This window comes from Thamnophis elegans, chromosome 10 (assembly GCF_009769535.1).
Source record: "Thamnophis elegans isolate rThaEle1 chromosome 10, rThaEle1.pri, whole genome shotgun sequence".
Lineage (NCBI taxonomy): Eukaryota > Metazoa > Chordata > Lepidosauria > Squamata > Colubridae > Thamnophis > Thamnophis elegans.
Window position 1 is genome coordinate 4,501,830 of NC_045550.1, and position 27,267 is coordinate 4,529,096.

General features: G+C 38.3%; 1 protein-coding gene across 3 annotated transcripts in view; it reads right to left on the minus strand.

The window, feature by feature from the left end:
• The window catches only part of DOCK1 (dedicator of cytokinesis 1), a 510,685-nt gene that overhangs the window by 385,191 nt on the left and 98,227 nt on the right, over positions 1-27,267 (minus strand). For all 3 annotated transcript variants that reach the window (XM_032224957.1, XM_032224956.1, XM_032224955.1), the window contains exons 17-24: positions 21,575-21,678; positions 20,860-21,043; positions 15,576-15,673; positions 14,463-14,552; positions 13,768-13,868; positions 10,498-10,623; positions 7,476-7,584; positions 238-308 (exon numbers count right to left, since the gene is read on the minus strand). In XM_032224957.1, coding sequence (XP_032080848.1) covers positions 238-308; positions 7,476-7,584; positions 10,498-10,623; positions 13,768-13,868; positions 14,463-14,552; positions 15,576-15,673; positions 20,860-21,043; positions 21,575-21,678 — 883 coding nt within the window. The remainder of the gene's footprint in view (positions 1-237; positions 309-7,475; positions 7,585-10,497; positions 10,624-13,767; positions 13,869-14,462; positions 14,553-15,575; positions 15,674-20,859; positions 21,044-21,574; positions 21,679-27,267) is intronic.

Consider the following 27,267-nt stretch of genomic DNA (forward strand, 5'->3'; position numbering starts at 1 on the left):
TGTAGCTTTTGTGTTATTTTTAGGTAACGTGTGATAGTTTGTTTTTGAGCTCTCTGTGACTCTGTGAAGTTCCTGCTTGTGGCCCGCCTGGTCACATGACCACCAAGCCATGACCACCCAGTCACATGACCACCAAGCCATGCCCAGCAAGCCACACCCACAGAACCGCTAAGGAAAATTTTTGAATTTCACCACTGGTCTTAGAATATACATACTACACATATGTCATATACGTACCTAAGTTCTTTGGGATCAAAAACAAGCTTTACATCATTCACAATTGTTGGCAAGTATTTAAGAGCAGCTCCCTAAAAAATAAGCAGAATAATTTATTTAAGGAAGAATTAAATCATACAGTTGAATTCCTTAAAGCACTCCTTGCCACTGCTTCTCTGATACCCTTTCCAATAATGTTATTTAGCTTTCCAATAGCTTTAGGCAATTACTTCTTTTGCTACCTGCTATGTTACTCTCTGGACTTAAAGAATGAGGTTACCACAATCCCTGACTCACAATTCTCTTTCACATTCCTCCACTGTCATTTTAGCCTTTTCCATTTGTTTCGATTTCCACTACTGATATTCTTTATTCCTTCTTTATCTCCAGTTGCGAACAACTGTACTGCAGTTATCCTCTTTCAATTTATCAAATAAAACCTTCAACGCAGCAATTTTAGGATAGAGCTTTGTTTTCTTCCACTTTTATAGTTGATTATATCATTGGTTCCTATGCAATTTTTCTATCTTTGTAGCATCAGAAGATTTTAAAAAATCATAGGTAATATTGTAGAGTTTCCATCTATTTTATGTAATATTTAGACATAATTGACTTGAAATAAATGTTAGCAGCTTTTGTACAGTTTTCATACCAGAATTACAATGCTGTTATTTTGTACCAAGTGCACAAGGCAGAATTTTACACAATGAGATAATTCAGTATTATTTTTAAACATGCTACCAGGAAGAAATAGATAACTGGACTTAAATCTATTCTGGGTGAAAAATTATAATTTTCTAAAATGTCATATTTTATAAACATGAGCTTCATGATGCCAAACGTTTGAAGCAAAGAGAAGGACAAAGTCTAACAACATCAGCAAATCTTTACAATTAAAATACCTTTTAAAAATAAAGGAAAGAATATTATACTATATTATTTTGCAAGATATAGATTCATTCAAATGAATTTTCTTTCTTCCTGTAACATTACAGGAGGTTCCCTAAATACTGAGGAGCTCAGCTTTTTGCTATGATATTACCTGCATTATTTTAATTTGCCTACAGCTTTAATAGAATAAGTCTATTTTTCTTCCTTGATTCTTTGCTTTAAAGATTCGTTCACGTGAGAATACAAATGTACTAAGCAGACGACACTATTCTTCTAGTTGAAACCAGAGTCTAACTCAGAACTAAGGCAATTCTGCTTGCAGCTTTAGAGTGAGTTAATCAGGCCCCAAGTTTGTTATCTATTAACCATCAAAATTATAACTGTCTTTGTGACTAAAATGTAGTTATGTCTGATGATTAATATGAAGTACTTTGGGGTAAAGTTCAGGGTACATTATTCAGTGTAATTATTTTAATTAAATCATTAGCATATCTTTACATAAGATAACAGCTATCAATGATACAAAATAAGCTTTTCTGAATAATGCATGAAGTAATTTTTAATTTACATATTTATCAAGATGATGCCTATTACACTGATTTCAGTTAGCAAAGTATGAAGTAAAAATTCAAGCAACTATAAATATGCTCAGAAAGAATGGAACTAATTCCGTAAGTATTCTATATTTATTTTATTTTACTTATTTATTGAAATTTGTCAAACAAAAACGAGAACAAGAATAAGAGAATAAAAATACAATGACAGGGCGCATAGGCACGCCCCCTCTACTGACCACTTAAACATGTTCTGCACAATTAAATATGTCTAGAATTTACCTCTTTTGTACAACTGTATTACTTTTCTGTTTCTAAAGAAACGGCACCTAAATACCTACAGACAACAATATAATCAATATATTATAACATGTTGCTGGTAACTGACCTTCATTAATCTCTAAAAGTTAAGTTTAGTCACACCAAGTTATAGTATCTCAATGCTAATAACGAAGAAATACCATGAGTGTAGGCTAGAATGTAAAGAATTAAAAATATCCTAGAAGAATGTATAGTAAACCTTTTCTATATTGTTGCCAGAGGTTGGTTCCTACCGGTTCGCACCAGTTCGGTAGAACCGGTTCGTCAAATCTACCGAACCGGTTAGAAGAGGTTCCACCAGTGGACCCGGAAAGCAGGCCGGACCTACAGAAGAGCTTCCAAAGATTTTTGAAACCCACCACTCTCTCTCTCTCACACACACACACACACACACAGACTCACACAGAGAGAGAAAGAGAAAGAAAGGAAGAAATAAAGAAAGAAAAAAGAAAAAAAGAAAGAAAAAGTGAGAGAGAGATGAAAGAAAAAAAGGACAGAGAGACAAAAGGAAGGAAAGAGAGAGAGAGAGAGAGAGAGAGAGAGAGAGAGAGAGAGAGAGAGAGAGAGAGAGAGAGAGAGAGAGAGAGAGAACAATGGCCGGCAAGCCACTCCCACCAGGTCAGATGGCTGGCAAGCCACTCCCACAAAGGAGGCCACACCCACAGAGTAGGTTCGAAATTTTTTTGAAACCCACCACTGATTGTTGGCCAAAAAACAACATGGTTTTTCCATATATAGACAAAAAGTGGGAGGAAGGGAAATAAAAAGAGAAAGACCTAAAAAAAACATGAACTTGTTTCCAATTAGAAAGCTTTTTCTAATTTACAAATTCTGGAAGCTACTTTATCAGTACGGTATTATCTTACTGTTGGAAATTGTATCTTACTAACATTAGTGATAGCTTTGAGATAAATGTTCCTGCATATTTCATTTTGAATTTTAAAAATATGAATACTCTAATAATAATTTTGAAGTTTTGAGATAAAACAAAAATGCCTCTTAATTTGAAAGAAATGCTTTCAAATTATGTGAACCAGCAAAAAAAAGTTTCCCCCCCCCCCCCTTTGAGAATTACTACAATTTTATTAGAAAAAAACGACATTGTATATTTTAAAAAGGCACCTGAGCTTTGGATAAATTAAATATTTCTTTAAAACTGTAAAATTGTTGTTTTAGTATAACCTGCATATAAGCTAATATTCTATTACATATACACCAGGACTGAAACGGATTCCTATCAGTGTTCTAAAATAATTTGCATTTCAGTTTAGTTTTGCTAAATTAATGATTAGTATATTTGTTAATAATTAGCATTTATGCTAATTATCTGTATTTTTTTTAAAAATTCTACTACAGCAAGTCTCCAGTGGATTTGAAATAAATAGCATTCACTTTTATAAAATAAATTAAAGATGACAATGCAAACAGATGACTAATGTCTCAAATTATAATTAAAATATTTAATTATCTGAATTATGGCTTAGTTTAAAAAGTAAAAGAAAATAAGGGGGACTCTAGAATAATTTAAATTAGAAAGCTGATTAACTTTATACAAGGTCAAAGCTAAGTCTTATGAAAGCCAAATAGCAAATGCGACCTCTACTCTATTTGTAAGCTATAGCTGAGATGAGATCCTGCATGATTAGTGGCATCATTACTATGTTAGCTATTCCCAGATGCTGATATACTTGAAAAGAGGGAATATTAATTTCAGGCAATAGTTATCAGATATCAACTGAACATCAGAAACAATTACCAACAATTAAACAGTTTGTTAACTTCTTAAATCAACATTATGAATTAAAATTATTAATTAACATTCTTGCACATCACTGAGCCAAGGTTCATATCCGTGTTCCCATCACAGGAAGGACAACAGAATTTAATCAGCCTAATGACAACACACATTTTCATAATCTCATACCAGTACAGAACAAAAAGCTAATCCTTCATTACACTTAGGTAGCATATTAAAAATTACCAAATTCCTATTCTACATTACTGTTCACGCTTATTAGATATCAGTCTCCCATACTACAATTACTACTGTGTTGTGATGTCATCTAAACAGGAATATGAACTTGGATGTTCTAACTGCCTCTGTAATTGACACACTGTTAGTTTGGGACTATAAACCAACAAACAGAGCCACTGAAATATATAGCAATAGCCATAGCAGTTAGACTTATATACCGCTTCGTAGGACTTTCAGACCTCTCTAAGCGGTTTACAGAGTCAGCATATCGCCCCCACAGTCTGGGTCCTCATTTCACCTACCTCGGAAGGATGGAAGGCTGAGTCAACCTTGAGCCGGTGAGATTTGAACCGCTGAACTGCAAATAGCAGTCAGCTGAAGTGGCCTGCAGTACTGCACTCTAACCACTGCGCCACCTGGGCTCTTATGGGTGAGAATAGGCAATAAATTCATATGCACTGATTTTATGTACAAATATACTCATCATGCTATTCTCTTTCACAATAACATGAAAATTGCACAAAAGGAAGTAAGAAATACTAAGATAAAAGAATGGAATAAATGAAATAAAAATATAGTTTGTTTATTTCTTTATTTATTTTACATTATTAGGCTTTGAACTTTTCATGAACCCAATCCAATCACAACCTTCTTGGTTTTCCTATTCCTCTTAATCCATTCACTCTTTCTTCATATATTGCTCATGTGATTTGATCCTCATTTACTCACTTATACACCTTATATACATACCAATTGTTCTGCTTTTTTTCAGGGAAAGCTATGTTTTGCACAGGTTTCAGGTTTCAGGTTTTGTTTTATTTATATGCCGCCCTATTCCCAGCGGGACTCAGGGCGGCTCACAAACCCAAAAGGGGAAGGGAAACACAAGAACTACAAATACAAGCATTTAGAATAGCCAACAGACACACAATCGAGAGGGGAAGGGACCTCATCAACCCCAGGCCTACCAACACAGTACAGAAGAAAAGTATTTGTAATAAAATAAAAAACCATAACATAAGAAAAAGAATACCATTGTAATAAAAGGAACACTGTTACATAAGTACCAGTCATGTATCTTTCTATCTTGTAATGTAAAATCATCATTCATTACAAAATATTCATATATCCACTCATCCCCTTTCTCTACCCAATTATAACTTTTGTAACGTGTCATTTTGACCCATTCAGCCTTTATTTACTTATTTGAATCATTCATTATGACTACATGGTCAAATCACCACAATGTAATACTTTCATAATAAATAGTCACTCATTTTTGGGTTTAATCCATTTTAAATCATACATGACTTTTTCTCTGTTTCTTTTACCATATCCATATTGTTATACCATTTTCTCCAGAAAGCCAACTTGATACAATGTCATCATTCTAGACCCTGGTTTTCATTCGTGCTTAAGCCCCAAGCTACACTAGTGACCTTGTGTTAAACCAGTCTCTCTCCTGACTACAGGAAGTCACCAAAGGTAATTGTTGCATCCTCTTGACGCAGCCGGCAGCCAAGCCACGCCTTGCAGAAGGCTGATTGGTCCTGGCGCGGCTGCCGGCCGGCGGGAGAATTACGGTCACTCCATTGGCCGCCCGCATGACAGCTATCAGTATAAATAGCTGTCAGACGGCGCTGTCCAGCGCGCGTGTTCTGAACTTGCTGTTAACTTACTGTTGTTAAATAAAGGTTCCAGTTATTTACCTCAGCGCCTCTCGTACTTAAAAGTAATACTGACCAGACATACACAAATCTATTTCTCCATCTCTTTTTCCAACTACAGCAAACTACCAGTTTATATAAATTCAGCTACTTGCTCTTATTTTTGCTATTTACATATGACAGGCAATCATTCAACCCATTTTGACATACAATCTTGGTCTTTGCTACATTGGTCTTCAGATCAATATTTTGTTGCATCATAAAATCTAACTATCCCTGCAAATCATTCCGATAAATAGACAACATAGTAATATGTCCTTGAAAAATATCATGAATACTAACATATTTATTCATAAACACCTTAAACAGCCAAGAAACATCACACTCCCTTATTTTATGCCCTGTTCGTGTTGAAACAATATTTTATCCCATTTATTTTCATGAATGCTTTACTTCCATTATATATTACTCTTCTCACATTCAACAACTAATTTTCAACTCCACATTTATGAAAAAGATTTCCTAACTCAAGCCTACTTGCTTCATAATACACTAGAAATTACTTTGCATATAAGTAGGGTAGAAATAATATTAAACTTATTAAATCCAGATAGGATACCGTAACCTCACAGTAAGCATGTGGTTGTGTGTGAGGGAGAAATAATGAAAAGAGTAAGATGCGATGCCCCCCTCACACGCAAAACATGCTCAAATTTTACCTGGCTTTTCCATTTTCAATTTAAACTTATTAGACAAACATACATTGCTCAAAATTTATCTGGCTTTTCAATTTTAAATTCAAACTTATAAATTAGACAAACATACATTGGTATGAAGTTATCTATTTTGAAATCTTATTTTGCCTTCTGTTAAGTGGTGACTACAGATTTGCTATATAGTTTTTTCTATAGTATGTTAGGAGATTCAGCCACTATAAAGTTAATCATCCTTTAATGAAAATGACACAGTTCATAAGCAGACTTATTATATATTTCAGTGACTAAATGCTATGTTGCAGAATATGAAAGGACTATTTTCTAGATTGATATGAATTAATAGAATTGTAATTTCATAAATCATCAATTGCTCCAAGAACTATCTGTCTTTCTGTCTGTCTGTCTTTATCTATCTATCTATCTATCTATCTATCTATCTATCTATCTATCTATCTATCTATCTATCTATCTACCTACCTACCTACCTACCTACCTACCTACCTACCTACCTACCTATCATAGCATTGTTTCTGATAACATGAGACAGGAAAAATAAAATGCCATACTACACACACACACACACACACACACACACACACACACACACACCTCTTTAACCATCTGTTCCAAATCCCAGGGTATGCTGGGAGGGAACAAAAAGCAAATACTATCATCCAACTCCCAATAACCCCAACACTCTTCAAAGTTATTAAGTATAGTCTCAGCCAGTATCCATTTTCTTTGCCTTCTGCTGCTAAGATGATTTTGTTCTGATGTTTTCTTTGTGTAAGAGAATATAGGGCTTAAGAAGGTATAATTAACTCACTTGAGTTCATACAAATCAATAGCAATAACAATATCAGAGCTGTGCCACAGTAATGTTGTCAATTCAGAAAGAAACATTGATTCATATGGACAAATTTCCTACTTCGATACTAACACACTAGAGTATTAATTTCAGCAACAAATACATCTACAGAAAAAAAAGTTTCATTACAAATTTCAGGCTACTGAAAATTCTCTGGACACGTTTTGAACGTCATTTTTCAAAGTAAAATATAAAATTTCCTGCAATGTGTAAAACTAAATATTTTTATAGATAAAATAAAAGGGCCCTTCTGTTTCCAAAACATACCTTTACTGTAACGGTCTGTTCGGAGGCGCTGTTCATCATTTCGTTAATAGACTTAAAGAGTTGAAGCAAGGATTCCCTAAAGTCAGCTTCCCCTTTATTCTCATACAATCTGAGAAAAACAAATAACACCAAAACATTTACAAAGAGTACAATAATTAAAATTAATTAACGAGTACTCCTTTCTCTCAACACCCTCCTTAACCAGCCTTCTTATTCTTCCACCATATCAAGAATAGGTTATTGCACACTAATTATGGCTATGGTGGATTACACTGACATACAAACCTTTCTGTCACATGGTTCCCTGTTGTGGCCCGGCAGGAGCCGTTGGAGCTGCCGCCAAACTCCGACAGTGAGGGGTCTTATGAGTCGGCCCTGGAGGAGGTGGAGGACCTGGACAGGGTGCCAACTCCGAGCAGGGCGCAGAGAGACTGGTTGGCCCCCAGGTGACGCCCGGAGCCTTGGATCAGTGGGGAGGAGACAAGAGGGAGTGATCCAGAAAACACCTGTGAGTTGTTCCGGGATGCACACTGTCGAAGGGCTACTCAGCGGCAAGAACTGAGTAATTATAGGAGATGATTACGCTCAGCTGATGCTCATTAAGATCCTCTCCTGATTATAAAAGAGACTGCTTGTGCCATGCCTTTCTACAGAAGTCAACGTTAAGGACTAACAAGAAACAAACTTGGCAGGCTGGATTGCTGCCAGAGTTTGTTTGCATTGCTGCCAAGTTTTGTAGGACTTGTTGCCAGAGTGCTTATCTCTTTGTTTATGTGGCTTGCAGCCAACGAGAGTCTTGACTGATTAAAATAAACCTTCTCATTTACGTTGGTTTCGGCTTTCGTTCCTGGATGGAGGAGGGGGGGGTCAGAGCAGTTCCTCTACAACTATTGTATGGAAACTGCAACAGTGATGTGTGAGAGAAAAAGGCTTACGGATCTTGGCTTGTGGGAGTCATTGGAACTCCCCATATATCTTTTACAAGCACTACCTGTCTTCTGAATAAGTTTTAGATGTAACATCACAACACTGTTTTTTTAAAGAGCATCACACATTGCCAAAGACAATCGGGATACAATTTTTATTTCTACTACCCTTAAAAACATATAATTATTCTCTGTTGTTTATATTAACATCTAGTCTAAAATTGAATGTCATATTGTACTGGATGCAGATATTAGCCTTTTTTAATTTAGAATGTTTAAATTGTTGGACATAAAGTAGTGTGAACAATAGGAAATTATTGTTACTTAACAAATTATTCTCATTTATTCCGAAGAACTTCTAGGCCTCATCCAGTATATTATTTAAACTCCCACAAACTAGGTTTAAATGGTTCAGTAACTGACAAAAATCAGCCTATTATTTTTAATAAAAACATGGTAATGATAAACAATAGAGAGACCTAAAACTGAAATATCTCCCTCCCAAAAAGAACCATGAACTTAGAGAACTGAAATAAACAGCGAAATAGAGGATACTAATTTAGATATGAATCAGTATGAAAAGCCCCCTGCTGATTCTGAATTTTTTTTAAATAGATAGGTGTTGACAAGAAAATATATTTACCAATAAATCTTTATACATCTCATCAGTAAATCTGTTTTTAAAAAATCACATTTGTCTTACTAGTCTTTTTCCTCCTTAATAAGTGGCATTGTTGTACAAATTACTTCTACATAGTAATCGAAAGTATCAGATAATAATTACCAAAACTCGGGTGGCATAACTATTTTTTTAGTTTTTTTAAAAATAGCAATAGCAATAGCAGTTAGACTTATATACCGCTTCATAGGGCTTTCAGCCCTCTCTAAGCGGTTTATAGAGTCAGCATATTGCCCCCAACAATCCGGGTCCTCATTTTACCCACCTCGGAAGGCTGCAAGGCTGAGTCAACCCTGAGCCGGTGAGATATGAACCACCGAACTGCAGCTAGCAGTCAGCTGAAGTAGCCTGCAGTACTGCACTCTAACCACTGCGCCACTCTCATTATTTTTATTAATGACTCAATGTGACAAAAGTATCTAATTCTCCTCCCTTCTCCTCAAAAACCCTGTGAGATAAATTGGGCTGAGAGAGAGTAACTGCCAAAAGTTACCAAACTATCTTTCATGCCTGAGGCAAAACGAGAACTCATAGTCTCCTTCATTCTGGCCTGGTGCATTACTGGACCAAACTGTTTCTAACTTTTCTAAGTATTCATATCCTCAAGTAAAATTAAATTACAATAATATTCTATTAGTACATTGCAGGGCATAATACTTAATTTTGGGAAATTTTGTCAAATAATTCAAATAATTATTACACGGCTTGCCAAGTATAACACAGAGTTAACAATTTATTTATTTAGTATATGGCATACAATGTCAGGGAAATCTATAAATGAAATTTATAGATTGAAAATATATTTATAATGAAAAGAAGGACTATGGGAGACGTGATAGCAGTGTTCCAATATCTCAGGGGTTGCCACAAAGAAGAGGGAGTCAAACTATTCTTCAAGGCACTTGAGGGTAGAACAAGAAGCAATGGGTGGAAACTAATCAAGGAGAGAAGCAACTTAGAACTAGGGAGAAATTTCCTGACAGTGAGAACAGTTAATCAGTGGAACAGAAGTTGCCTCCAGAAGTTGTGAATGCCCCAACACTGGAAGTCTTTAAGAAGATGTTGGATAGCCATTTGTCTGAAACGGTATAGGGTTTCCTGCCTAGGCAGGGGGTTGGACTAGAAGACCTCCACAGTCCCTTCCAACTCTGCTATTGTATTGTATTATTGTAAATGCTAGACACAATGCAGTTCTGACAGCTTAACAGTTAACAATTAGTCAGCAAGAAAAGAATTGACTAACATTCTATGCTAAACATTCAGTGTTCTTTTCAGCTACAACTAATGAAACTGGCAATGATTACTGTATATCTCAAAAGAACACTTCACATCTTATATAATTTAATATAAAACCATTACTATAAAAACTGAAGCATTTTGAAGGCTGCATTATGGACAAAGGTGTTATAATACTTACTGGTTGAACAAAATTCTTGATCGCACAATAAATTTAAAGATATATTCTAAAGATCTCATAGCCTTGAATAGTTGATCAGTGACACCAGCATTGTCCACATAAGTCCTTAAAACTTTTGTCAGTTTTCTGAGAAAAAGAAAAATATAGATCATACATACAATGGGATACACTAGCATACAGCATAATCATGATTTGTGTTCAGAGAACTTTCAGAGACAACAAAAGAAAATAAAGAATAAAAAGAAAACCCAAGGTACGCTAAAAATAATAAAGGCAGGATTTAAAAAATCTTTTTTTAAAAGAAAGTGAAACAAAATATAAAAAGGAAGAAGAACTTCAATAGAGAATCAAAAGACTTATAAAAAGATGCCTCCGTTTTTTTGGATCAATGCTAAAGAAAATCGCACGAAGCTGCATCCATTTTGCACACAAATGTCAGAGCACTTGTAAGTTAAACTTCTCCATGACACAGAGTGCATTTTTTTTCACATTTTGACAAGCCAGTAAATGTAGTATGAAGACTTGTTTTCATCGTTTTTTCTGTTTACTGGGAAGACATTTCTGGATATACTACAAATAGTTTTAAACTATTCTTCTTTATTCAGGTTTTCTAAACAAAGGTTTTAGAATAATGCAACAAATATTTATGTGTAATCAAATGAAGTATGTTTCTGTATCTGTCCATACTCATAGTTTATTTACAAACAAAATGGCACAAACAGCTTCTTCAGGAAGAAGATTAAGACCACACTGCTTAGCAATAGGGTGCCAGTCTCGGTTCCACCACAAAACCGCGTTCGACTAAAGGGCGCTCGACGAAACCGCGTAGCTGACGTCATCACAGCACGACGAAAAAAGCACGCTGTAAACGCTAAAGCTAAAATTAACCCCTAAACCTAAACCTAACCCCCCTAAACCTAACCCTTAACCTAACCCTTAACCTAACCCTAAACCTAACCCTAAACCTAACCCTTAACCTAACCCTAAACCTAATCCTAACCCTTAACCTAACCCCAAACCTAACCCTAATCCTTAACCTAACCCTAAACCTAACCCTAACCCTTAACCTAACCCTAAACCTAACTCTAAACCTAACCCTTACCTTAACTTGAATCGGCTTGCTTTCAAAGCGCTATTTAAAGCGCCCTTTTTTCTCCACGGTTGCTGTTGTCGCCCTGATGATGATGTCAGCGACGCGGTTTAATCGGGCGCGCTTTAGTGGAGCGCGGTCTTGTCGTGCCACGGCCAGTCTCTACTGCAGTTAGTAAGTGAGAACTATCTGTATCTCATTTTCCTAGACTAAGGACATATTTTGCTACTGATCTTCACGTACTTTCTTGAAGGATATTCTTACTTTTTTCTTACTTTATTTGTATGCCGCCCTTTTCCCTGAGGGGACTCAGGGCGGCTCACAATTCAGGGGAAGGGAAGTACAAAACAAGTTATACACATGAAGACAATACATTGTTAAAAAGCACAACAGTCATACTATTCGGGTGGGGTTGAAGTCTTTAGCCCCAGGCCTGTCGGGACAGCCAGGTTTTAAGGGCTACGCGGAAGGTCTGGAGGGTGGTGAGGGTACAAATCTCCATGGGGAGTTCGTTCCAGAGGGTCGGAGCAGCCACCGAGAAGGCTCTCCTCCGGGTAGTTGCCAGTCGACACTGGCCGGCAGATGGAATTCGGAGGAGGCCTAGTCTATGGGATCTTATTGGCCTAGTGGAAGTAATTGGCAGTAGGCGGTCTCTCAAGTATCTTTATGGTTCTCTACAGTTGTCATAGTCCAAAACTCAGATGCTGAATCTGAATTTTAATCTGAAGAAACTGGTCAAGCAGATCTTATGGAACTATCAATCTCAGGAAACACAAAGTCAACAATCACCACAGGCTGATCAAACACAGGTATCACTTGAACAACTGGAGGAATCGAGTGATGATGACAGCAGGCCTCCCAGCACCCATACCAAGCAAGCAAAGCAAAAATATTCAATGAGGCTTCTTGCCAAGCAAGGGAATAGATTGCTTGTTTAGAGGCAAGGTAGTAAATCTCTTGAGTTCCATATCATTGTCATCCTTCAGTCTCAAAAGACTATGGTGTCATGCTCTGGAAAGAGACCCTAAACACAGCATCAGATGTGGCTAAAAAGGCCAATTTGGGAGTGGCAATCCCTTCCACACATTCTGTCCCCTGCCCAGTCCCCAGATTTCGCTGGTCCTGGGACTTTCTCTTTGCCTCAGCCTGCTGAACAAGTGTCTCTTCGAATTGGAGAAGGCCATGCTGAACGATCAGAGGTCAAGGTTTCCCAGCTGTTAATGTCCATTCCAAGGCTGTTAGATCTCTCTCGGAGATATCCTTATATAGCAGCTGGGGTCTCCCTCTGGGGTGCTTTCCCTGCACTAATTCTCCATACAGGAGATCTTTCAGAATCCAGCCATCAGCCATTCTCACGACATGCCCAAGCCAGCATAGACGTCACTGTTTCAACAGTGTATACGTGCTGGAAATTCCAGCATATTCCCAAGACTGCACTATTTGGAACTTTGTCAACCCAGGTGATGCCAAGAATACATCAGAGACAGCACATATGAAAGTTGTTCAACTTTCTCTCCTGCCGTGCGTAAAGGGTTCAAGACTCACTGCAGTAGAAGAGTGTGCTCAGGACGCAGGGTCTATAGAACTGGATCTTTGTAAATCTCTTGAGTTCCATAGCAACTATGTGTAACTGTAACCAGGAATAGCTCTTAAGTACAATTCAAGATTATTCTTACCATATGCAAGAGCCTAGACAATTCAAATATAGGATTCATCACAAACCAATTTCACCCTTAACATATGTGGTTGATTACTAAGATCAAGGAGATTCAGCAGCATATGCTAATGCAGTACCATCTTCTAGTTACTCATGGAAAGCATTTCTCTTTGATCATACCTGCAATCTATGATTGTAATCTATCATACCTGCGTATATGATGAACCACTTAGCTATGGACACAAAAATCTTTCTCAGATAAGAAACCCAGAACAAAAAAAAAAAAAAAAAAAAGATTTTAATTCCGAAATAACTCAAATGGTCCAGAAAGTAAGACTATTAGAGAATTGGATGAACATCTTTTACTAACAGTCTAAGAGGCCCTCAGAATAGTAAGTTTGACAACAAACTGGTCTAGTCAACCTACAAACCAATATACTGTAAGCATGTATGATAATGACTTTTTCTACCTCCTATTTAAGTAACTAATTTTCAGCCATGACATAGTTATTTAATCACTTACGTATAAGCCAAAGTAGCACTGAAATGTTTCTTTATGTAGGTTTCTAAAACAGGATTGAAATGCTGGAACTTCCGGTCAGCAATTAGTCCAATGATAAAAACCTGTTCAATGGAAAAGGATATTCATTAACTTGAAAGTACAATGTTTCAAATATTTACATTTTTGGTGAAAAAAAATTAGAAGAGAGCTCCATCTATAAAACATAATTTGCTGATAGGATTTCACTTCCATATATTAAGTTTAAGGGGAGGAGATTAAAGTACAATTTTGAATAGACTTAAACTGAGAGTAACAATGAGGCTTTGCCAATTGTCTTCAAATATAGACTAGGTTACTGAAACAGGTCAAGAATTGTTGTTGTGCTGTAATTGACAGCACAACAGAATTCTTGCTGTCTGAAAATCCATGGCATTTGACTTTAGTGTCTTTTGATACCTAAGTAAATTTAGAAAACTTGTTTGTTTAAGATTACATCTATGGTATAAAGTCCAAAACAGTATTTCATGTTGTCAATAATACCATAAATCCTTGGAAAATAGCATGATTGTATTTGCACAGAACACTTGAGATTCATAAAAGTTTCACTGCTTACAGGCAATATATATTAAATGAAATAAACCACTATAAAGCAATATATATCTCTGTATGTTTATGTATACATATATATATATATATATAATATACATATATATTACCAAAGCATCAAACACCAACGTGTCAAATGTTTCACTTTCTGAATTCTCCATCATAATGTTAAACAATGCATCCAGTGTATCTTGAAGAAACTGGAAAAAAAAATATTATGGTCAATAGTATAACAGATATTCAAAAACTAAACTTTATCTTAAAAGTAATTAAATACCTACTGGTTCAACAGTGGTGGTTATATTTATTTTTTAAAGTGGAAAATAAAACAAAAAAATGCCTTATTCACACTGTCCCAAGAAAAGTATGTATATGGATACATTTTATGTTCATATATAGAGAAATGTAATTATAAAAAAATCACAGTCAAAAGAAAATGAAATTAAGGAGGACACTGAAAGTATTCTGGATTAATGACACAGCCACGGGCATTCATATCTAATATGTATGATTTCTTACATTCTGCTCTTAATAGTATCTTCTTTACTTGTGCTATTTTTATCATATTAAATGAGGTATTGGCAATGTTCCACCAAGGATTCAATAACTTGCATCTCAATAGCAGGATTTATAAGGTGTGAGAATGTGGCACACACAGTTCAGGGAAGATATGAGGGGGTGTACAAGAGGTGTGGCAACGGTCAGGGGGGGGGGTGTATGAGGGACTGACATGAGCATGCACAGGTGGGGGAGACTTGCAACCTTCCCTGCCAGTTTCCCAACTGAAGAAGCAGGCAGAGAAGGTTGCAAATGATTGTAAGGTGGCCGTGGAATGCTACAATCAGTCGTAAGTGTGAAGCAGTTGCCAAGGATCCAGACTACAATTAAGTGATCATTGGGTTGCTGGGACGGCTAAAATTCTGAGGACGAGTCATAACCACCATTTATTCAGCACCATCGTACCTTAACACGGTTGCTGAATGAATGATGACAGGTCGTAAACTTCCCTGTATGACTGAATATACATACTTGTAGAATTGCAGAGATGGAAGGAGCCTCTGAGACTGGTGAATCTAGTCAAAGACCACCTGTAGGATACTAGCATTTTCATTTTCATTTTACTAGCAACAAGAAGCAGGATATTTTCATACTATAAAAAATGCTGCTCCTTCCATATTAATAATCCTTGCCGATTGCCCCCACCAAGCAAAACAATTTCTTACTTTAACAACTTCACCTCCATCAACTTTCATCAGTTGCCTTAAATTCTGTTGCAGTATATTTGTGTTGGATCGCCACTTCAAAAGCCCCAGTAAATCCACTAAAAAGGAGGGAGAAAAGTTGGATAATCCTATCATACATAAAATACAACAGCAGAAAAAGACTGGAACAAGTCCTACCAGCTGCTATCTTACATATGTTAATCTGAATCTAATAATGTTTATTGACTGACAGAAAGGGATACAATCTTCTCCCATGCCATTCCACAAATCTGCTGCAAAATGTTAAAGGAATTCTTCAAAATACATTTCAGCATGTTATCATTGGGTAGAATAAGTATTTTTGGCCAAAAAGATCTCTTATAAAGAACCAGATGTAGCCCAGGGACTATTAAGTCTAGTTATCAGATTTTAGATGTATATAACACATACTGTATATGAATACAGAAATCATCTATATCATCCATCTCTTCTGGAACAGAAGAAAACATGCAAGCAGGCCATTTCCCATGTTGATTTTGAATTCCTGCAAGCCAACTTCATAGATAAATGAGATAATTTAGATAAATGAGATAATAATGAGATAATTTAAATAAAGGCAGTTCATAATCTAATGATTTACTGGTAATTCCTTTACTTTATATCCTGTTCCAGAGGAACTAAAAAAAAACCCTTAAAAATAATTTGAGCACACAATATAAAACATCAAGAAAAAAGTTCTCTAAAATCAATATGATTTTGTCTACCAATAAAGGCAATATCACTACAGTTATTATCAGCTTTAGTACATTGAGAAATTACAAAACTATAATTTAGTTAAGATTTGCATTTCCTCCAAATCAGTCTGTGGATGCTTTTTTTTTAAAAAAAGCCTTTAAAATTTAATGAAGATATAGATAGCAGATATTAAGATCAGTTTCAAAAAAAATGTTCCAATATGAAATGCCTTCCTCCTTCCATTACTCAAGTATTCAATTTGTCCAGGCAATAACATTACATATCCATTTCTAAATACGTTATATTGAACAACTTAAAACCATTTCCTAATGTATTAAAATGATTTTTAATGGATTTCGCCCCAGATTTTCCTGTTTCTATGATGTCATTTCAAGTTTATCAGAGAGGAAACAGGACTCATTTTACCCCACCTCCTTAATTCATTATCTCTTAAGAAATGTGTTCCTTCAGATTTGTTTTCTATAATGAACCCAACAAGCCAATAAAATAATGAATAACATTCAAAAAAATAATTATGGGGGTGAATTATCACCAAGGAAGAAATCATCAACAGTGTCACTAATATGGGGCTGAAAGAAATGCACTGTGATATTTGGGACATTTCAGGTGTATAACATTTCTCCACTATCCTTCCATCTTTCTTGATCTATATCACTCCTCAAGAGACCAAGTAGGAGTAAAAAACCTGATATTTTATCTAACAATTTCCAGTTGGTCCTATGGATACGTTAGGATTGAACCTTAATTCGGAATGTTAGTGTGTTCCGAAGGCTGAATTACCTCAATGGACAATCTTAGATGACAGATTTTAGAAAGAGCTGAAAACTCTGTCCAACATAAACTATAGACAGCCCTCGATATCCCCCTTTTTACAGAAAAGAGAGGGGGAGAAAAACTCTTCGTGTGCAAGCAGCTGTTGCTTTAGCTCTTGCTGAGAGCTGGGAAAACAGTGCGAGGCTTGTGAAAAGAGTGTGAAACTGGCAGGCTAGAAATGCCGTGAGCTGCATCTCTGCTGTGAACTCGAAATTTCCCATCCCTACTGCTTCCCGACAACAAACCATACATCCAGTAAATTTAACCTAAAATCTGACAAAAATAGATTTGGCCACGGAAATAATATAAGTTTTCTAAAGCTACATAAAAGTAAGAGAACTCAGAATTTCTAAGATATGATTTTTTTATGATTAATGGCTTCATAATTTTATGGGAAATTACTGATAAATTGTTTAAACAGCAGCATACATGAGATCTTCAAAACAAGAAAACTCACATGTGTTTTATAGAGCAAAATATGAGTAGTCACGTTTTTCTTCTATTTTCCTTATAGATGTGGGGATACCGAAACGCTGGCATTTCTAACACAATGTATTCATATTTGTTTTATTTGTGAAGCTACAGATGACACCTAACCCCCATCATTTTCCGCTTCTGTTCATTGGTATTTGCGTTAAATGTAGTTCTTCACTTAGTCTACCAGCATTACTAATGGTCAGGTATGACGCAAGTCCAAAATTATTTTTAATAAAATAATAACAATAACAATAATAATTTGTGCAAAAATTATAATATTAAAACAGCAACAAACTGGTGGGAACATAAGCCTGAAAAGGTCACCGAAAACCAGATGGTCAAGATCTTGTGGGATTTTCGCATACAAACGGACAAAATACTGGCGCATAATACACCAGACATCACACTGGTTGAGAAAAATAAGGTTATAATCATAGACACCGCAATACCAGGTGATAGCAGGGTCGACGAGAAGGAATATGAAAAAATCGCGAAATACCAGGACTTAAAAATCGAAATTCAACAATTATAGCACAAACCAGCAGTGGTAATTCCAGTGGTAATTGGCACACTGGGTGCTATTCCAAAAGCACTGGAATTACATTTAAAACAGTTAAAAATTGACAAAATCACCATCAGTCAAATGCAAAAAGCCGCACTGCTTGGATCTGCATGCATATTACGAAAATACATTACGACGTCCTAGGCCCCTGGGTGGAGCCCGACTAGTAATCAATGCCAAATCCGGCGAAACAACTGGCCATTGTGATACAATTCTGTTGTTGCAATAATAATAATAACAATATTAATAATTGTTGCTGTTGTTATTTTTGTTATTGTTGTTATTGTTGTTGTTATTTGTGGGAAAACAACAAGAAGCACAACAGAAATGCAAAATGGATCAAACAGATTGAGGATTCTATTAAAGTGCGTAAAATGGAAGATGTGAAAATAACAATTGACAAATGTGCAACAATGGCAACCAAAGCAGGCAAGGTCATAGAAGATGATGGAATAGAACTTGAGAATGAAGAAATGATAAAGGCAGTAAAACCAGAAGAAGGCTACAAGTACTTGGGGATTTTAGAGGCCTCTGACTTAATGCATAATAAAGTCGAGGGCTTAACTTCAGCCAGGTACATTCGACCAATTCGCAAGATATTAAAATCCAAATTGAGTGGATGAAACATCATAAAAGCCATAAATACCTGGGCTATACCTGTGCAGACAATTACTTGTCTGCCAACAACGTTCAAACGTTTTACAAGGATACTGGCAAATCATCTGATGGAAACATTTTGTATCCAATAGAACAAAAAGGAAATTATAAAAAATCAAGAGGAACAAAAGATCAGCTGCTCATAGACAAAATGGTACTAAAAAAATGAAAAACAAGGAAAACAAATTTAAATATGGCGTGGATTGATTACAAGAAGGCATTTGACTCATTACCCCACAGCTGGATTAACACCTTTCTGGAAAACTTTGGAATCACCAAAAATATCTGTACATTTTTGAAAGCAAATACGCAAAAATGGAAAACAGTTCTAACAACAAATGGGGAGAACATTGGTGAAGTCAACATCAGACGGGGAATCTTCCAAGGGGATTCACTTTCACCACTACTGTTCAACATTGCATTAATTCCACTGACAATAATTCTATGAAACACAAAACTGGGATCCCAAATCTCAAGCCAACATGGCAAGATAAACCATCAACTTAAATCAATACTCAACACAGTTCAACTGTTCAGCAGTGACATCAAAATGAACTTTGGGCTTGAAAAATGTGCTATATTATCCATGCGGTGAAGAAAAATGGAAAAAACAGAAGGAATAGAACTTGGAAATGGAAATATAGTGGAAGCATTAGCAAAGGATGATGGTTACAAGTACCTAGGCATATTGGAAGCAGATAACATCTTGAATGGAAAAGTCAAAGAGTCAACGCAAAAGGAATACATCAGGAGGGTCCACAAAATATTAAAATCAAAGCTGAATGCTGGAAACATAATTAAAGCCATTAATACATGGGCAGTTCCAGTGATAAACTACTCAGCTGGAATCATCAACTGGACTCTGTCTGAACTGGAAAACTTGGACCGGAAAACACGCAAACTTTTGAATATATACCACGCTTTACATCCACGAAGTGACATCGACAGGTTGTACCTGCCAAGAAAAACAGGGGGCAGGGGCTATTGCAAACCCATCAAACTGTAGAAGAAGAAAAACGAAGTTTGAATGATTATGTGAACCAAAGTACAGAAAAATTGCTGCAGGCTGTGAAAACGGAGAACAGCATAAAAACAACAGAGGCAAAATATAAGGAAAAACAGCTGGATGACAGATTAAATAAGTGGAAAACCAAAGCTTTGTATGGACAGCTCCTGAAAAACACTGAAAGAAAATGTGATGACAACTTGACATGGACATGGCTTAAGACAGGAACTATCAAGAAAGAAACAGAAGGTTTAATACTGGCTGCCTAAGAACAAGCACTACAAACTAATGCCATGAAAGCAAAGATACAAAAATCCACCGACAACCCAAATTGCCGACTTTGCAATAACAAAGTCGAAACTGTTCCACATTTAATATGTGAATGCAGCAAAATTGCACAAACTGATTACAAGACTAGACATGACGGGGTTGCTAAATTAATCCACTGGTCATTATGTAAAAAATATGATTTACCCATATCCAGAAAGTCATGGGAACATAAAGTAGAAAAAGTTATCGAAAATGAGAAGGTGAAGATCTTGTGGGACTTTCGAATACAAACAGATAGTCATTTGGAGCAGAACACACCCGATATCACAGTTGTAGAGGGCCGAAGTGTACAGTTTATTGATATCGCTGTTCCTGGAGATGCCAGGGTCGAAGAAAAAGAACTAGAAAAAATCATGAAATATCACAACCTAGCCATCAAAACTACATGGCTATGGATGAAGCATGTAACACTGATACCCATTGTCATCGGGGCACTTGGCACCATGTCTAAGAATTTTACAAGATACATCAACAAATTGCAGCTTCCTGCAATAACACCAGCGGAACTGCAAAAAACTGCGCTACTCGGAACATCTTCTATTTTAAGAAGGTACTTGGTTGATACCTAGGACCCTGGCAGCAAACCGTATCAACCATTAACACTGGTATTTGTCATGCATTTTTGAATGTTCAGTTGACTGAGTTTCATGTTTAATGAATAAAGTATACAATAATAATAATAATGTTTGTATTATCATGCCTACCATTTTGAGTTAGTTTTGTTGAGCAGACAAGAGTAGAGATCTGGAATGAATCTTTACTGATGGTACAGCTTCCAAGATTTTGCATGCCCTTGCCAGCCATGGAGTGACCTTTTTCTTCTAATTCCAGTTTAGTAGAGGGCAAGCTTAAATATGTTGAAAAATCTTCCAGCTTCTTTGCTTCTGCCTGCAACATTATTCCAGAAGAAAATATGTATTAATTTTTACAGTACTCACATCTCACTGTACTTAAACAGAGACTCCTTTAACTGTTTATTTTATTTTTAACAGTGTCATAGTTAGTTGCATGCCTTCTTCACTGCCTTCACCGCCTTGAAAAGTAGATCAAAATGTCACAGAACAATATTAACACTGTTTCAACTCCAGTGGCAAATCACCAACATTATAACATACTAAGTCTGAAGGGAACAAGGAAGGAAAATTCTTCACCTATTGAAAAGGATGTAGTTGTAAAACATTCCAAAAACTTTAAATCATAAAAACATGAATTATTTAATGAGATGTCTGATTTTTACTGAAATACCTATATGAAAAAGAACTTTTTCTCTTCCTTCTCATACATACTCTTGTGCCTGGATCTGATGAGGTAACAAAATTGGATCACATGTGCAAAATTATTATTCTATATTACTATGAACAAAAAAATACTTAAATCGTTGCCTCCTCAAAGTGTTATAGCATATACTTAAGATAATACCTTGTATACTATAAGATCATGTTCTCCATCTCTCAGAGTTGTTCCATCATATCGCATTAATTTAACAAATGCCAGAGCAAATATTTTCTCAGATTTATCTTTGGCTGTTCAAAAGAAAACAAATGAGTATACTGTAAAACAACTCATAAAGATGAATATAGCAGTTGTAAAATACAAGATGTATATGTTAATGAAGATTTAAAATTTATTAGATTCTTTGTATCAAAAAGACATTTGAAATGTAGGCTGAAATGGAAGAGAAAACGAAATTGTGATGATTATGGCTTACAGCTCATGAAAACTCTCCACAATTGTGCGATTCAATTTATGGTCCAAGTTAATCATAAAGATACATCAAACACTCTCTGTTCATTCCTGAACTTCCGATTGGTTCGTTGGGGCCCTTTTTCGCCCTCCCCAGCCTCCCAAGTCTCTCTTTCTTTCTTTTTTAAACAATTTTATGTTTTCCGTACTTTTTCAAAAATATGTGCTTTCCAATGGTCTTAGGCGACCCCTGTGAAAGGGTCGTTCGACCCTCAAAGGGGTCCCGACCCACAGGTTGAGCACCACTGCACTATAGGGTTCAAGGCTATTTTAATAAACTTCAAACAGCTTCATTTATTATCTTTCAAGTCAAAATGTTGTTTTCCCTCCAATAGCTAGTGATAGAACTTCCAAAAGGCACCTGTATAAACAACTTGTGCTCTTCCTACTATCACTGTCAGTAAACAAACTGAAAGAACCTTGAATTTCAAGTGATCAAAGAGAAAGAAGAAAAAATAATGTATCCAGCCTCTAAGTGGCAGTGTAACTGCTTTTCCTCTTGTTGTTACAACCCTCTTTATAATCCTTCTTATATTCTTTATGTTCCAAGCTTAAGAAAAAAAGAAAGAAAGAAAGAAAGAAAGAAAATGGAGATGAAAAACAATCCAATCAATCAAATCAAGCATTATATAAAAAAGGAGAATTTTAGTTCATAAAAGGTTTTCTTGAAGCTTGGGCAGGGTGAAAACAGCCTCCCCCAGCCCTCCAGAAGGCATGCCAGCAAATATGGCTCCACGTGCCACCTGTGGCATGCCTGCCATAGGTTCGCCACCACAGAATTATACAGGTGAAGCTCAAAAAAATAGAATATTGTGCAAAAATTCATTTATTTCAGTAATGCCACTTAAAAGGTGTAATTAATATAAACTCATTACATGCAAAGCAAGATAGTTCAAGCTGTGATTTGTCATAATTGTGATGATTATGGCTTAAAGCTCATGAAAACTCTACATCCACCATCTCAGAAAATTAGAATATTACATGCAATCAATAAAACAAGGATTACACATTAGAACAATATCGGACCTCTGAAAAGTATAAGCATGCATATGTGCTCAGTACTTGGTTTGGGCCCCTTTTTGCAGCAATTACTGCCTCAATGCGGCGTGGCATGGACGCTATCAGCCTGTGGCACTGCTGAGATGTTATGAAAGACTAGGATGCTTCAATAGTGGCCTTCAGCTCTTCTGCATTGTTCGGTCTCATGTCTCTCATCTTTCTCTTGGCAATGCCCCATAGATTCTCTATGGGGTTCAGGTCAGGCGAGTTTGCTGGCCAATCAAGCACAGTAATCCCACGGTCATTGAACCAGATTTTGGTGCTTTTGGCAATGTGGGCAGGTGCCATGTCCTGCTGGAAAATGAAGTCAGCATCCCCATAAAGCTCGTCTGCGGAAGGAAGCATGAAGTGCTCCAAAATCTCCTGGTAGACGGCTGCGTTGACCCTGGACTTAATGAAGCACAATGGACCAACACCAGCAGATGACATGGCTCTCCAAACCAACACAGACTGTGGAAACTTCACACTGGACTTCAAGCATCTTGCAGTGTGTGCCTCTCCATTCTTCCTCCATACTCTGGGTCCTTGGTTTCCAAATGAGATGCAAAAGTTGCTCTCATCAGAAAAGAGGACTTTGGACCACTGAGCAACAGACCAGGTCTGTTTTTCTTTAGCCAGGTAAGACGCTTCTGACGTTGTTTGTTGTTCAGGAGCAGCTTGACAAGAGGAATACGACATTTGAAGCTCATGTCCAGGATCCATCCGTGTGTGGTGGCTCTTGATGCACTGACTCCAGCCTCGGTCCACTCCTTGTTAAAGTCTCCAACACTTTTGAATGGCCTTTTTCTGACAATCCACTCCAGGCTGTGGTCATCCCTGCTGCTAGTAAATCTTTTTCTTCCACATTTTTCCCTTCCACATAACTTTCTATTAATGTGCTTTGGAACATCCAACTTCTTTTGCAATTACCTTTTGAGGCTTTCCCTCCTTATGGAGGGTGTCAATGATGGTTTTCTGCATAATTGTCAGGTCAGCAGTCTTTCCCATGATTGTGATTCCTACTGAACCAGACTGAGAGACCATTTAAAGTCTCAGGAACCCTTTGCAGGTGTTATGGCTTAATTAACTGATTAGAGTGGGACATTTTGAACCTGGAATATTGCACCTTTTCACAATATTCTAATTTTCTGAGATTGTGGATTTGGAGTTTTCATGAGCTGTAAGCCATAATCATCACAATTATGACAAATCATGGCTTGAACTATCTTGCTTTGCATGTAATGAGTATCTCATACATTAGCTTCACCTTTTAAGTTGCATTACTGAAATGAATGAACCTTTGTACGATATTCTAATTTTTCGAGTTTCACCTGTACATTGGTATCTTCAATATCAGCAAATATTGAAGATACCAATGTACAGGTGAAACTGGACTATACTTGGATCCTTTTTGTCAGAAAAGCAAACACATTGTTTACTAGTCAGGGCGTAAACAACAAAGAAAGAAAAGGATTGCTTTTATAATTATGTAACAAGAACAATACTTGAATACAGTACTGAACAATATCAAATAGACTTTGTGGATAACTGTTCAATGTAACAACGATCTAAGATTAAACATTGATCCAGAAAACAACGCTGAATCTTATGGGTCTGATAATCAAATTCAATTTGAAATTGATAGAATATGCTTGATGTGCTGTGAAAGACTGGAGTGCCAACATTGGAAATGTAAAGGAGAAAGTGTTTTGGAATTAGCCTTCAGAAAAGCTGTTAAAACCTGGCTGTTCCGGCAGGCCTGGGGCTGTTGACATTATTATGTAGGGTCCAGCCCCATGCGTGTTGGAGAATTTTAATCTTTATTTTTATTTTATTTTGTTTTTCTTTTCTTGTTCTGTGTAAGCCGCCCGGGATTGGGCGGCCTATAAATCTAATAAATTAAGTTAAATTAAATTAAATTAGATGATTTAGGAATTGAAATGAAGAAGGCGAGCTTATCAAATTCTGAATATCCAGTTATTTCTTCAAAGCTAACACGTTATTCAAACTTGTAAAATGGCGACTATATACATGGACACCATTGGATGGAATAGATAGAAATCTAATTGACTTCATTATTGCTATAAAGAGGTGAAGGAGCTCAGTTATAACATCAAAGGCATGGCCAAGAGGGGCTAAGGAAAAGATCATAGACTGTTCAAGCACAAATTTCATATTACCGTATATACTCGAGTATAAGCCGAGTTTTTCAGCCCACTTTTTGGGCTGAAAAAAGCCGCCTCGGCTTATACTCGAGTCTACAACTGGATCCGGCAGTGCTGTTGCCTGTTGGAGGAGGAGGAGGCGAACCAGCCTGCCATCGCCGGCCACCGCTAGCCCCGCCGCTCTTCCCGACCCCTTCCAAGCCCCACAGTCCAGCGGATGGAGCAGCGAAGCCCCGGGGCTTCGCTGCTGCTCCCCGCATTTTCTGCACAGGGATCCCTTGGAGAGGGGATTCCAGTTGCCGGGCAGAGAAGAGCTCTTCTGATGGGACAGGTGAGCTCCGAGTCGGGGCGGCTGCGGAGGCTTCTCCCGCGCCTCGGCTTTGAGGGCTCCATCTCCGCCTACTACCCGTTCCTTTTCGGGGGCAGCCGCCAAAGAGGTCGAGGAAGGAGAGGCGGGCGGGTCGTCAGCCCCCCGGCCGTGCTGCTGTTGCTGCTGTCCCCCTTTGCCCTGAGGGTGGTGAAGGAGATGCTCGCGTAGGCGGCGCAGAGCAGAGCCGGCCTCGGCGCTCACGCCCTCCAGGGGCTCTGCCGAGGAGCAGCACAAGTTGGGCTGAGAGGACGAGAAGACGCGGTCCAGCACGTGTTTTCGACGCCTCAAGCCGCCCCACCTGGAACCGACGACGACGCCCCCTGCTAACAAGTCCGCCTTGGCCGGCTGCTCCGCGGCGCGACTCCGCGGAAGCGACGACGAGGTGTCCGCACTGCGGCGTTCGGCTCCCGCTTTGCTGCTGCCTTTGCCTTTGCCCCCCAGCTGCAGGCTCCTCCACAGGCGGCTCTGGAAAGACGACGCCGGCTCCCCTTCGCCGGCCTTGCTGCTCCCTGTTGCTGGTGCCGCTCCGGGTTCCTCGGCTGCTGCCATTCTTTTCTCCCCGCCTCCCTCCCTTCGCCTCCGCCGCCGCCTCCGCCTTTTCCACCAACCCCGCCGCCCGTTACCGCTGCAAGCGCGGAGGCAGGAAGAGCAGCAGCGCGCGACGGCGGCGGCGGCGGCTTCAGCCCAGTCCGGCCGAAGGAAGAGGTTGCACTTGTTCGCTATCGCAGCGGGCGACCGCCTCAGGGGCTGGGCCTGGGCGGCTGGAGGGCTCCCGCTCTCGGTGCATCGGAGGCCGCGAAGAGAGGAGCCGCGGCTCGGAGCATGGCAGGAAGCGCGGAGAGCTACCGAAGTTTCGACGCGCCTGACTTTTCCTGATTAGGAAGGAGGTCGGCTGTCTCCATCGGCCGCGCAGACTCGCTTTGTAGGGGAGGGGTGGGGCACAATAAAAAATGATTATCGGGTGGCGTTGTTAAACACTCGTCCCCCGTCCCCCCCAGCAAAAACAATAAGACCGGAGAAAGTAATATATTATAAGGCAATTGCCAGAGTTAAACTTCATCGACGTGGAAGAACAATGCTTTATGATGTAAATTCGGACTTGTATGAATTTGCAAAAGTTTCTCTTGAGTTGTTTGCCCGCTTCAGAAGGCTAGAAGAAAGAAAATTAAAGGTAAATGCAGCGTGTCTCTCAATATCACTGATCAACCCAAGGGTGCTTTTTCAGGAGGCAACTGGACTTTATTGTTTTTTTCTTTGGAGACGTTTCGTTTCTCACCATTCAGCTCTGACAGGATAGTGGGGAAGTAGGATAGTGGCAGAGCTGAAGAAGCTTCTTGGATGAAACGTCTTCCCAAAAAAACCCAAGAAAGCCCAGTTGTTGCCTGAAAAAGCACCTTTAGGACAACCGTGACCTGGATGACTGACAATCTCTACAGACCCCCGGGGCTTCGCTGCTTCATCCGCTGGACTGTGGGGCTTGGAAGGGGGTGGGAAGAGCGGCGGGGCTAGCGGTGGCCGGCGATGGCAGGCTGGTTCGCCTCCTCCTCCTCCAACAGCACTGCCGGATATCCGCCCAACGCTGCGGGGGCGCCAGCGGGAGCTTTGGCGGCTTCACCTCAGCCGTAGCGCTGGGCAGCAAATGTGCTGGTGCTGTTGGAGGAGGAGGAGGCGGCGGCAGCAATAGCACCTGAGGACAGGACAAGAAGCAATGGAAACTTGTCAGAAGGAGACTCAAGCTGGAAATAACGAGAAATCTGACAGTAAGAACAATTAAAATCCTAGGAAAATGTCCTTTC